A 13,601-nucleotide genomic window follows, 5' to 3' on the forward strand; every position below is an offset into this window, starting at 1 on the left:
AGTCTTGTGATCTAAACATAGGGTAAGACTTTTATTTGTTTAAATCTCTTTCATTTCCTTAGCATTCAAAATCCCCCCCCCCAATTTTTTAGCATTAAATATTTTGCACTAAAACTCCAACAAAAAGAGGAGAAGGAAACTAGGTAAGGCTTGGCCAGTGCATTGAAAATTTGTAATATTTTGACTAGAATTTCCAAAACTAGGTGCTGAAATGGAAATGTTGCGTTTAAAGTAAAATCACTTTTCTCTTCATCTCAAGATGATGAAAATTTTTCAATGGGCCAAGCCTTTCGAAAATCAGGAGTAGCGGGCTCGGGTTCAAAAACTCCCAGTTGGATAAAAGAAAAAAAAAAGTCAAAATTGGAATGTAGAAAAGTGAAGATAAAAAACCAAGTTTTCTTCAACACCATAACACCTTAACCTAGACGAACCTATTAAGGAGCAATCAACAAAGTTCTGTGTAGTGTCTATTTAGTGTTAATCTAGCGTAGTATGGACATCAAAACCTTTGCTTTCGCTGCATCTTCTCCGCCGTTACCAGTAATCGCCGCTGCCAGGCTCGCCGGAATATCTCCCTCGATCGATACCTCTCTCTCTCCCGACTCGGCCCCTACATTTCTGTTCTCCGATGGGTACATTTCCGATCTCCGCTCTATTTGTTTTTTTCTGCAAATTCTTCAAGTTTTCGCATCCCCAAAGTTCATTTCTCCGAAGTCTTCAACTTTTCACACCCACTTTGTTTATTTCTCGGAATAACAACTAGCAACACTGCTTAAATGTTTCGATATAAATAATCAGAAACGTTGTATTTTCTATGTGCGTTGAATTTCGTTTTCAATCTTGATGATTGGCAATTTTTTAAAATTGAATTTCGGTGCTCCCACTTTGTGTAGGATCGACAATTTTGGAGCCATGGTAAACATTTAGTACGCTTATGTATTGTGATGTGGGTTTTAAGTCTCATGAATTTCATTTCCGTGTGGTTACCGTTTTAAATGGATTGTGGCAATGTTCAATTTGGTTTCTGTGTCTATTGTACTAATAATATCCCTAAATTGAAGGGAGATAACACAAGGGTTTATGTGGTGGCTAGATATTAACCCGTATTCTTCTACAAGCAGTGCACCCTTGTCTGCTATCTATTATTTGTTGATGAGTGCATTTACTTTGCAGGCTAAAGTTGCGAGGAACTTTTGCTCTTCTACGTTATATTGGGCGGGTTGCTAGTCTTCCCAATTTCTATGGGCAAAATGCTTTGGAATCTAGCCAGGTGATTTTCTTTGTGTAACATAATATCGTAATGCATGAAGTCCTCGAAGATGTTTTAGTGAAAATGGAAAGATGAGTATTTTAAAAGACAAATATATTGTGTTGCATTAGATTAATCTCTTGAATTGTTTTTCAAATAAGTCCTTTTGTGCGAATCCTTTTACTTCTAGTTATAAACTCACTATCATCTTTTTTCTTCATTTCCCTTCTGCCTTTTCAGATTGATGAATGGCTGGAGTATGCTCCTATCCTCTCATCAGGCCCTGCTTTTGAGAATGCATGCAAATATATAGATGAGTACTTGGAGAAGCGTACATTTTTGGTTGGTTATTCATTGTCAATTGCAGACATAGCAATCTGGGCGGGCCTTGCAGGTAAAGATTTTTAATAACGTCTATTTTTTACACAATCTGCCTATGGAAGCGAAAATCATGGTGTTTATGATTGCACTTTGAGGTTATGGCTATGCTGTATCCATGCCAACAAACTAACAGGATCTACTAGGTTTAGTGTGTGGATGTGTCTGTTGAACATAGGAACTATATTGTGGCCAATAATTTTACATAATGCTGTGGCAGTGTATACCCAAAATACATCTCTTCCATTTCTCTATTTTTATCATGTTAGCTTGGCAGCCAATAGGTTATTACCCAGTATTCAGATAGATTCTATTTTTGCTATTGTTTTGCAGGTACTGGAAAGAGATGGGAAAGTCTAAGGAAGTCAACGAAATATACAAATCTTGTACGATGGTTCAACTCAATAGTGACAGAACATGGTACTGCCTTGAATGAAGTCACGTCAGCATATGTTGGCAAAAAAGGATTGGGAGAGCCAACAGCAAACAAGTCAAAAGACCAGTCCGTAATCACTGATAGAGCGAAGAATGTGAATGGGGCTGTATCTGAGATCCAGAAGGGAGTAAGCAAACCTTCAGCAGAAATAGATCTTCCAGATGCTGAAGTTGGAAAAGTCCGCGTGCGATTTGCGCCCGAACCAAGTGGCTATCTTCATATTGGACACTCAAAAGCAGCTCTGTTAAACAAATATTTTGCTGAGAGATACCAGGGCCAGGTTATTGTGCGTTTTGATGATACCAATCCTGCTAAGGAAAGCAATGAATTTGTGGACAACCTGTTGAAAGATATTGATACTTTGGGTATTAAATATGAAGAAATTACGTATACATCAGATTACTTCCCCGAGTTGATGGAAATGGCTGAAAAATTAATTCGCCAGGGTAAAGCATATGTTGATGACACTCCACGTGAACAAATGCAAAAGGAGAGAATGGATGGCATAGAATCCAAATGCAGAAATAACAGTGTAGAAGAGAACTTAAAATTGTGGAAGGAAATGATTGCCGGAACAGAGAGGGGCTTGCAGTGTTGTGTCCGGGGCAAGTTGGATATGCAGGACCCCAACAAATCACTTCGAGATCCTGTTTATTATCGTTGCAATCCAATGCCTCATCATAGAATTGGATCCAAGTATAAAGTGTATCCAACTTATGATTTTGCTTGTCCATATGTTGATGCTAGAGAAGGAATCACACATGCCCTCCGATCAAGTGAATACCATGACCGCAATGCTCAGTATTACCGCATTCAAGAGGACATGGGTCTTAGAAAAGTTCTTATCTATGAATTCAGCCGTTTGAATATGGTCTACACTCTCCTCAGCAAACGAAAGCTTCTATGGTTTGTACAAAATGGGAAAGTTGATGGATGGGATGATGCACGATTTCCTACTGTTCAAGGAATTGTGCGAAGAGGTTTAAAAATTGAAGCGCTGATACAGTTTATTGTTGAGCAAGTAAGTAGAAGTTCTTGCTTTCATTTACTAAATAAAGAAAAAGGATGCATTCTCTTTCAGATTAGAAATGATGAGTAGAATTTGTTTATCAATTGCTGTCCTTTTTTTGTGTGTGCATTCTTGTATTAGTCATATGCTTAAGAATATTGATGATTCTTCTCTGATACTATACAGGGTGCATCAAAAAATCTCAATCTTATGGAATGGGACAAGCTCTGGACCATTAATAAGAAGATTATTGATCCTGTCTGTCCTAGACACACTGCTGTCATTGCAGACAAACGTGTGTTGTTGACTCTCACTGATGGTCCTGAGAAACCATTTGTCCGCATCATACCTCGACACAAGAAATATGAAGCTGCCGGAGATAAAGCTACAACTTATACTAAAAGGATCTGGATTGACCATGTTGATGCAGAGTCTATATCAGCAGGTGAGGAGGTAACGCTGATGGATTGGGGAAATGCCATAGTGAAGGAAATAGAGAAGGACCAAGATGGAAATATCACAGGGTTGAGTGGTGTTTTGCATCTTGAAGGATCTGTGAAGACAACCAAATTGAAACTCACTTGGCTTCCTGAGATAGATGAACTAGTTAGCCTGACATTGGTGGAGTTTGATTACCTAATTACAAAGAAAAAGGTATGTGTTCATCCAGTTGTTTCAGCCCATTGGTTTCTATCGCTAAAAATTTAGGAAAGAGAAATTAAGAAAAAACATAGGTGTTGTTTGGTTTGAAAAAACGATTGTTTTTGGGTAAGAAAATATGAAAAGAATAAAAGTTGTTTCCAATATTTCCTACAGAATATTTCATGTTATTGTTTGACTGCAGCTTGAAGAAGGAGAGGATTTCATTGACGTGCTTAACCCATGTACCAAAAAGGAGACTTTAGCATATGGAGACTCCAACATGCGAAATCTTCAGCGTGGAGATGTATTGCAGCTTGAGAGGAAGGGATATTTCAGGTGTGATGTACCCTTCATTCGCCCCTCACAACCCATTGTGCTATATGGAATCCCTGATGGCAGGCAGCAGACAGGTTCGAAGTGATATTTTTGACCTTAAAACTGTTTGGAACATAATCCACTTTCAGACTCAGCATTGTTGGTAATGAGGATAACAATTTTGTGGAGCTATTATGTTTACTAGGGCACTGTAATATGTTTTGTAAGCAAACAATTGTAAGTGGATTTTGACTAGCAATTGGATAAGTCTTTGTTTCTCTTTTGTGACAAATTGCTGTAGCCTTTATGAAAATGCTTCTACTCATTTGCCGAAACAATTGACTTGATAGCTTAGTATGTTATCCTCTCTGTTTTTTCAGAGGAAAGAAAAGAAGATAAGAAAAAAGTAAACAAATCTGAATGAGGATATTAAATGTGAGAAAAATTCTGAATTTTTATTTTTTGAAGTTAACTTAATTATCTCTCTTAACTAAAAAAATGTATCGTTCTTATTGTTTATTTGTTTTGTTCATCAAAATAGATTACGAAGAAATGTTTGTGAGTAGGGTTTTCTAGACAAAAAGGTTTTTTTTTTTTGGGAGGTTTTGAATTAAGAAAGCTATATAACAATAAAAATATTATGACATAAGTTTGCTGTAGTTTATTATATTATTTATTACAAATAAAAAGTTTGACGCCGTTCCTTTCCAAAATTTTATTTATTACCTTGTGATGATTTACAGAAGGAGATAGTGTTATTTAGCTGTCACTCTTAATTTTTGTTTATTTTAATAAAAAGTGAGAAAGAAAAATAAAATCAAAATAATTTCATTTAGCGTAGCGCATATTATAAACAAACTAGAAATTGAAAGCATAAATTATTTTAAAATCAATGCTTGAAATACAATAGTAACTTAAGGAATTAGTATAAATGCCGTTAATATTACTCCAACACCACTTTATTGCTATAACGGTAGAGACACAATAATGAAAGATGGTTGTGTTATAATCATGGAGCTTTCAACCAAAATATTTCTAGATAAAGTATTTTTTTTTCATTTTTTATAAATTATATAGTTAAATTTATATTTAGGTCTTTTATTTTTTTGTTGATTGTTATGATTAAAATCATAGCATGCCTGTTTCCATTATTCTAAGTGGTAATAAGGATTTGTTGAAACAACTAAATTTCCGGCGACTAAAGTAAATCATAAGATACTTTTTGGAGGACTATAATCAAATTAATTATATATCACCATAAAATGGTAATGATTTAAACATAAAATTTGGCAATAAAATATATTAACTTAATTAACAGGCTACTTTTGGTTTACCCTAACGGATGCAAAGTCACTCATCAAGATTGTGTAGATTAAAATATTAGATACTTTAATTTTGAAAATTTTGAAAATTCCATCACTCTAACCTTGTCATGTCAGTTTTTTAATTTTTACCATTACTAAGTACTAAAATATATTTGTTTTTACAAATAATAAAAGACTTTTCAAATTCTACATATTAAAATAGTCTATCTGTAACAATTGAAAACCTAATTTAAGATTTGGTTTGTGCAATTGGATAACATAATATCTGTGACTCAGCTAGTTCTTGTGGGATCCATTTACCTATTATATGGTTACGTATTAACTAATGGATAAGTAAAGGTAAAGGTAAAGGAAAAAGAAAAAGAAAAAGAAAAGTTTAAAGCATAAACACGAACAATCTACACGTAAGAAGTCATAAACCTATAAACCTTTATTTTTAGGTTTTAGTTCAAAATACCAATAACCGGAAATGTAATATCTTTCAAATTTAAATTATTAAACAAATTATCTTCACATAGTTTTCAATTTTTCAGAAAGAATGAATAAGGTGTATTTATTGTTTACAAGACGCAAGATAGCTTCAGTTCTTAGGTGCAAGCCTGGTCTTGATTTTCTGAACCTCTTTGGTTCCGACCTGGAAGGTCTTGGTCAAGACATGGTCCGGAAGCGAAGGTGTGGCAGCAAACAAGGTTGTAGCAACGGACTGTGTCCCAGGAAGTTGGCTGTTGAAGGCTGAAATGACAGCAGCAGGGACGTTGGCATTGTTCTGTTGGAAGTGAACCAAGCCTTTGGGAAACACAAAGATGTCACCTTTGTTAATGGTCTTTGATATGAGGACATTGGAAGTGGTTATGAACCCTACATCTAGTTGTCCTTCAAGCACAAACACAACCTCAGTGGCACGAGGGTGAGTGTGAGGAGGGTTGATACCATCTGGGGCATAGTCGATCCTTGACAGAGACACACCAAGTGTGTTCAGTCCTGGCACTTTTTCAACATTGGCTCCAGTTACTTTGGACCCAAAGGTGTTGTTGGTGGATCCTTCTTTGGCTAGAATGCTGGAGAAGAAATCTGCGGCATTTACCTTAGATGCTTCTTTGCACGTGAATCCATTCACTTTCACACCTGTTTTTTTGTCACAGTCACAACCACACTGATTAATTATTACCATTAGAGTTAAGTAGAGTAATGACATTTTTGTTCATACAGTTCAAGTCTTTTTGTGGCTATCCGGAACATAATTGCTAAGGTACATAAACATTAATAATAAGTGTGTGCCTTACACAATTGTGAATAATGTACAGTGTTAAGGTTGTTTTTAGAAGAAATGAAAACAAAGGAAGTATTCACGTGTGATGATGAGTTGATGAATGCAGAAAAGAGACAAATAAAAATTAATCATGTAAGTGGGAATGCTATTATACATTTGAGTTAAAATGATTAAACACTGGAGTCAGGACAAAGCAAAATTAAAGTAGTAGGTAGAAGTGTAATGTCTTGGACAGTGATGTTGAGTTAGGTGTGGTTTGAAGAGAATCAATCGAAGCAAAGAAAAATAATTCAAGAGTGAAGAGAAAAGATCAAATATAATTATTCAAAGAGGAAAAACTAGAAACAGAAAAAGAGAGGAGGAAGAGAGATATTTCATTGCATGTCTTAAAAAAAAAAAACTGGAAATTTATCTGCATACTGAGTTTTGTGTCAGTAACTCTTCATTTTCTTCCATTTCAAACTGAAGTGTTGGGTAAAATTGAGGAAAAAACTAAAATTTTGAGATCCAAAATATAAAAAGTGATTTTAAAGGAGGAGAACCTGAGGAAAGGTCAGCGACACAGAGGTCTTGAAGAAGGTCAGGATCTGATGAGACGGCGGTGGATAAGAGAAGAGGCGATGTGAGGAGAAGAAGGAAGTTGAGGAGCTTCATAGTTGGTAGTTGGAAAGTCTTGGGAAGATCAACACTAATATTTATAGCATCACAGACACAGAAAATAAAAAAAAATGGGGTATTTATTTATTTCTTCATCTTTTGGGAACATCCCTGTTGTTTCTTGAATTTAAAGAAAAGTTACAACAAAATTTGCTTTCCTTTGCTTTACTTCATTAATCAAATTCTAAGTACTTTCAGAATTCATTTTATCAATCAAATGTGTTTCTTTGACACATTAACGGAACATATTTAATCTATAAATGTATTACGAAGTATAAATAGCAAGTTTTTTACATCTCACGCATTTTTATTAATTTACATACAAGATTTAAAAGACACATTCTTTTACTTCACTAAAAGAAGAAACTAATCTACCTACTAATGTTGAGACGTTTACTTTTCCTACATGACATCACAACAATTCCTTGTCACATCACACAAGATATTAATTTATATACTAATAATAATAATAATAATAATTCAAACTAATAATTAATAATTTAAGTAGAAACTTAATGATTACTGATTTTCAATGAATAATATAATAAATTGTAATAATATTTTCAGTTTAATTTTTATAAAAACAAATATGAATTGAGATATAAAGATAATTAATGATAAAATAACTAATTTTAGTAATTAATTTAATATTATATATTTAATATATTTAATCTAAATTACTAATTTTCTGTTATAAATTTAAAATATATGACTTGAGGCCATAAGACTATAATGTAAATAAATATGTTCAACCAAAAAAATTAATTAACTAATATAATAAATTGTAATAATAGTTTTACTTTAATTTTAATAAAAATAAATTTGAATTGAGATAGAAAGATGATTAATGATAAAGTAACTAATTTTAGTAATTGATTTAGTGTTATATGTTTAGTCTAAATTGTTGATTTTCCATTATAGATTTAAATTATTTGACTTGAGACCATGACATTATAATGTAAATGAAAATTTTTAACAAAAGGGAATTAGTTAACTAATATAATTAATTGTAATAATAGTTTTAATGTAATTTTAGTATAAATAAATATGAATTGAGATATAAAGATGATTAATGATAAAGTAACTAGTTTTAATAATTGATTTAATGTTATATGTTTAATCTAAGATTTTCTGTTATGGATTTAATTAGGACCATTAAAACAAAATTCGGATTATCAATACTAAGGTTGTGTTCTTTCGCAGATATACCGTTATAGAATAAGGTATTTGCGATAGATGGTTGGGTGAGATTATCTTTGGTATGGGAGGAATTGCTACAGATGGTGAATATTTTTACTGAATTGCCCTAAATTGTTATGTATAATTTCACATGCAGATTTTACTATTTTGTCTGTGATTTTCATGTGATGTGTGTGGTTAATGAATTTGTGTTAGTGAGGTAAGCATGGATTAATAAGGAGAAGGTGATTTGAAGAGTGTTCGTGTCTTCAAAGAAGAAGAACAACATATAATAATAATAATAATAATAATAATAATAATAATAATAATAATAATAATAATAATAATAATAATAATAATAATAATAATAAAATTAAAATACTTTTTTGTCATCTAATTTTTATACAAAATCCAATTATATCCTTACTTTTTATTTGATTCAATTTTGTTATCTAATTTAAAAAATATTCAATTAGGTCGTTTTTGTTAAATTGGTGTTAGATTTTCATTAAATTTAATACAACAAATCACTTCACTTAAAAAGTTTAAATATTCAAATTTATTTTAGTGTGTAAATAGAATGATTTGATGTATTAATTATAAAGAAAGTTTAATGTGAATCTAACCAAACAAACTTAATTAAATATATTTACAAATTAGAGGATTAAATTAAAAAAAATAAAAATTATGGATCTAATTAAATTTTTTTATTAAAATTAGAGAACCAAATTAGTATTTTAACTTAATAAATAAATAATAATAATAATATATTTACTTTTAACTATAAGGTAAAATAATAATCTTACATTTTAATCTATTAAATTTTTTTTATATCTATTATATGAGTCAAATCACTCACAAACTTTATCCTAAAACTCACTCTCTTTCACCTCTAAATCATTCAAAAGAATAACAAAAACTTTAACCTCAAAATTGTAAGCCCCATTTTTTTTCCAGCTCATATGTGTTTAGGTCTGACCTTTTCGTAGGCCTAAGGCCAGCCCATGAAAGGGACTTCCAATACCCTGCCCAGATCTCACACTCTCACTTTTTACTTTTTTCAGAAAAGCAAATTCTCTTCCATCTCCCAGCTGGAACTTGAGAGCTCTGCTAGGGCACAATGAACTTCCCTCCTTGAGCTAGCTAGGACCATTTTCATTTCCAAGTAAGTAACCCTTAAGGTTTCCCGGTCTTTCCCCTCTTATTCTTCACTGTTTGGATACATGGGTTGGATTAGAGTTTAACCTTATACCATGTGTTGTCTCGGTTTTCATGTTGTAGCTCACTATTGTAGTTCCTGGAGCTGTGGTCCTCCTTAGTTGTGGGCTTATTGCATTTAGCGTCTAAAAAGGTAAGGGAAGCTAGGGTTTACGTTTTTCTTTGAAGTATTCTGCGTATTTCTGGACTGCTATTGTGTCTTTGGTGCTTGAACCTTGTTGTTGGATGTATGAAAATGGTTGTTGTGTGTGTGTGTGTGCGTGTTTGACTGAATGAGAAGATGCATGTGCTGGCAGGTGAGAAACCTGCTAATCTTGCCCAAGCGAGTAACCCTCGCCTAAGCGAGAGTAGCAGGGACTCACCCCTGGATTTCAGCTCGAGTGGTCGCCTAAGCGACTTACTTTGTTTTTTAGCGAGGCACAGTCTCGCTTAGGCGAGACACTGTCGCCTGAGCGAGAACTTGATGAAATTCTTACAGTGGCCACTGTTGAGCTCTCGCTGAGGCGAGAAGGGGTCGCCTGAGCGAAAGGAACCCTTTCGCCTGGGCGAGGACCTTTAGCTTGGACGAAAAGACCTTGACAGGGGCTATTGTGTTAGCTGATATGGCTCCCTGCTGGTGTTAACTATTTTCATTGCTCATTGTATGCGACTATGCTTGACATGTATGGTTGAATTTTGGACTGGGATGAAAGGGCTGTTATGTATAAACTGTGATAATTAGTGGATGGTATATTGGTGTGCATGTGATAAGTATGAATTGAGAAGCATGATATATTTGGTGATGGAATTGCATGAGAATTGGGTGTTTGATAAGCATGTGAAATGTGTTGGTGAGGGAGTTTCATGGAAAACTCTTGGTGATATATATATATATATATATATATATATATATATATATATATATATATATATATATATATATATGTGTGTGTGTGTGTGTGTGTGTGTGTGCCTAGTGTATATCTTGATATAGGAGATGTATAGATAAATGAGGGTATCTTGAACTCTAATAAGCATTCACGCTCACATAGAGCAGAATGACTTATGTGGTGAGAGCGGCAGGAGGTCCTAGTCTTGGGACATTTTGGGTCCAAGACAATAGATGATTAACCCTGTGTGTGGTTGGGTGATAACCCCTTGTGTCTAGACTCTGCAGAGTTTAGAAACCAACACAAGTGCATACTTCCTTTAGAATTCTATATCAAGAGTATGATCCAGATATCGAGTCGTAGTAATTTGCATCTGTTTGCCCTCACATGATTTGAATGTTTACGAGTAAATTGTTAATAACTTGCTTTGCCTTGTACATGCTCTATAATATGTTAAAGATATTTTTCACTAGCTTACCCTTTCATTCTCTGTGTTCTTGTCTTGCTTTCTCTTTTGCGATGATCACCTTATTGGTGGGAGCAGATGGGGCTAATCCTGGTGATAGATCTGATGGGGGCAGCATCGCTGTTTAGCTGGACTTGTTCCTTGTGGCTCTTAGGAGAAATGTCTTGGCCTTAGAGCCTTTCTGAAATTTCTTGCTCTAGAAGCAACCTCTTTTGAAAAACTGTTAAATCTCTTTGGACTTATGTTTGGTTTAAGGCATTGTGGTTTTGCCTAAGTTTCTTTTAAAGCACATTTATGAATGACTGTAACGGTTAATTGTTTAAGTATGTTATTCTTCTGGTTGCTCTTGTTATTACTATGATTATGTGATGTTTTTATTTAGTATAATTAGTCTATTATAAATGTGATGTCACATTTTATGGTATTAGAGCCTTCGTTCCTTAGTCTGTGGGTTATGTGCTTGATTAGCTTTCGTCGTGCCTTCTTTGTCATGTTTTAGCTGAGTTTCTAGTCTAACCGAGTCCTCTAATGGTTCTTTTTGTGTGTCCAGTGATATGACACCCCCTCGTATAGCTCCTTCTCCACCCCCTCAAGGCGACGTACAAGATTTGGCTAGGGCGATCGGGGCTATGGCTGCAGCCCTGACGCAACAAAGCAACGCCATGTTGCAACAGCATGAGGCGGCCATGCAACGTCAGGAGGCCTCTCTGGATCAACAACACCTAGTGATGCAGCAGATGGAGGCTGCGAGACTAGCTTCTGAGGCTGCCTAGAGGCAGCATATGGATGATCTCCGCTAGTTAGGGGAGAATGTGACTGGTGCTCCCGTGTATGGTCCTTATCCCCAACCTCCACCCCTTGAATGGAGTTTGGAAGATTTCTTGAAGCACCAACCTGCCAAGTTTGATGGCAAAGTCAGTCCCGATCATGTGGACCAGTGGATGAAAGATATGGAGCGCATCTTTGATGCCAAGAGGTGCCCAGATGAGAGTAGACTCGCCTTCACGGTTTACATGCTCACATGGGAGGCTGAGCACTGGTGGGCCAGCATGAGGCTGGTCAAGGAGGAGAAAAATGAGCAGATCACCTGGGAGGCCTTCAAGAGGAGGCTTTTGTCTGAATACTTCCTTGACAACGTGAGATACGCTAAAGAGGTAGAATTCCTTCAGCTTACACAAGGAGACAACTCGGTGGCTGAATACGCCGAAAGGTTCAAGCATCTGGGACACTTCTACACCATGCCACTGGATGAGGAGTGGCGATGCAGAAAGTTTGAAAATGGACTACGGGGAGATATCAGGCTAATGGTGGCAGCACTCTCCATCAAGGATTTTGCAGCTTTGGTGGAGAGAGCTCGTGTTATGGAGCGGATGAAGGCTGAGATAGAAGCTTAGCAAGTTCAGTAGAAGGCCAATGGATCATCTGGGTCCCGACCTAGAGTGGAAGAGAGGAAGAAACCCTATTCTACGCCGCAACCTCAGGTGGCTAGGGGTTTCGCATCCCAGCAGTCGTTAGTGCCTAGATGTTAGCAGTGGAATGGGCCACATTTGAGGAATGCATGCTTGCAGTTGGCTAGCACACGGAGATGTTATGGCTGTGGGAAGACGAGACATTTGATTAAGGATTGCCCCTCCTCTAGAGGAACTACGATGAGGTCCCTGGCTCAAACTCCAGCTCAGACTCGTTAGGGGAGAGGGGGCAACAAGCCCCAAGCGGCAGGCAAAGTGTATGCTATGACCGGGGCGGAGGCGACAGACTCAGGTAATCTTGTTGTTGAATGTTGTTTGATTACGGGAAAATCCCGATGTGTGCTGTATGATTCTGGAGTGACACATTCTTTTGTGTCAGAGTCTTGTGTTCATGAGTTGGGTCTGCCGGTTAGTGAGCTACAATTAGATCTTGTGGTGTCTACGTCGGCATCTGGGTTAGTCAAGACGTCTTCTGTGTGTGCTAGATGTCCAGTGGAAGTAGAAGGGCGCATGTTCAAGGTAAATCTGATATGCCTACCCCTACAAGGCTTAGACGTAATCTTGAGAATGGATTGGCTCTCTGCCAATCGCATTCTCATTGATTGTCGAGAGAAGAAGTTGTTATTCTCCGACATATAGGAGCCTGAGTTGTTGTCCTCTCAGGGTGTTTTAAAGGAGATCAAGGATGGTACCCAATGTTACATGATCTATGCTCAGTTGGAGGTGGAGAAAGAGGAAAGAATAACAGTGATCCCCGTGGTGCGGGAGTTTGAGGATGTGTTCCCTAAAGAACAAGTACCCCTTGCCGAGAATCGATGATCTGATGGATCAGCTGCATGGGGCGTCAGTGTTCTCTAAGATCGATCTGCGGTCGGGTTATCACCAGATCTTGGTGAAGGCAGAGGATGTCCAAAAGACAGCCTTTAGATCCAGATACGAGCATTATGAGTATGTGGTTATGCCTTTCGGTGTGACCAATGCTCCCGCCTTGTTCATGGACTACATGAACAAGATCTTTAGATCGTTTTTAGATAAGTTTGTCGTGGTCTTCATAGACGACATACTCATATACTCCAGGACTCACGAGGAGCATGCCGAGCATCTAAGGATAGTGCTGGG

General features: G+C 36.2%; 2 protein-coding genes across 2 annotated transcripts; one reads left to right on the top strand and one right to left on the bottom strand.

Moving 5' to 3' along the window:
• The first annotated feature begins 363 nt into the window (after positions 1-363).
• LOC114191611 (glutamate--tRNA ligase, cytoplasmic) lies at positions 364-4,364 on the top strand. The gene is made up of 6 exons (XM_028080899.1): positions 364-632; positions 1,174-1,270; positions 1,490-1,643; positions 1,961-3,084; positions 3,259-3,726; positions 3,917-4,364. Exons 1-6 carry the CDS (start codon positions 493-495, stop codon positions 4,133-4,135), a joined length of 2,202 nt encoding a protein of 733 aa, XP_027936700.1. The 5' UTR covers positions 364-492; the 3' UTR covers positions 4,136-4,364.
• A 1,402-nt stretch (positions 4,365-5,766) lies between these two features.
• LOC114190445 (rhicadhesin receptor-like) lies at positions 5,767-7,308 on the bottom strand. Its single transcript, XM_028079332.1, has 2 exons — positions 7,167-7,308; positions 5,767-6,479 (listed from the first exon to the last, which is right to left on the bottom strand). The coding sequence occupies exons 1-2, from the start codon at positions 7,276-7,278 to the stop codon at positions 5,935-5,937; spliced, it is 657 nt and encodes a 218-aa protein (XP_027935133.1). The 5' UTR covers positions 7,279-7,308; the 3' UTR covers positions 5,767-5,934.
• Between the last annotated feature and the right edge of the window lie 6,293 nt (positions 7,309-13,601).

The sequence above is a fragment of the Vigna unguiculata genome, chromosome 7, assembly GCF_004118075.2.
Source record: "Vigna unguiculata cultivar IT97K-499-35 chromosome 7, ASM411807v1, whole genome shotgun sequence".
Lineage (NCBI taxonomy): Eukaryota > Viridiplantae > Streptophyta > Magnoliopsida > Fabales > Fabaceae > Vigna > Vigna unguiculata.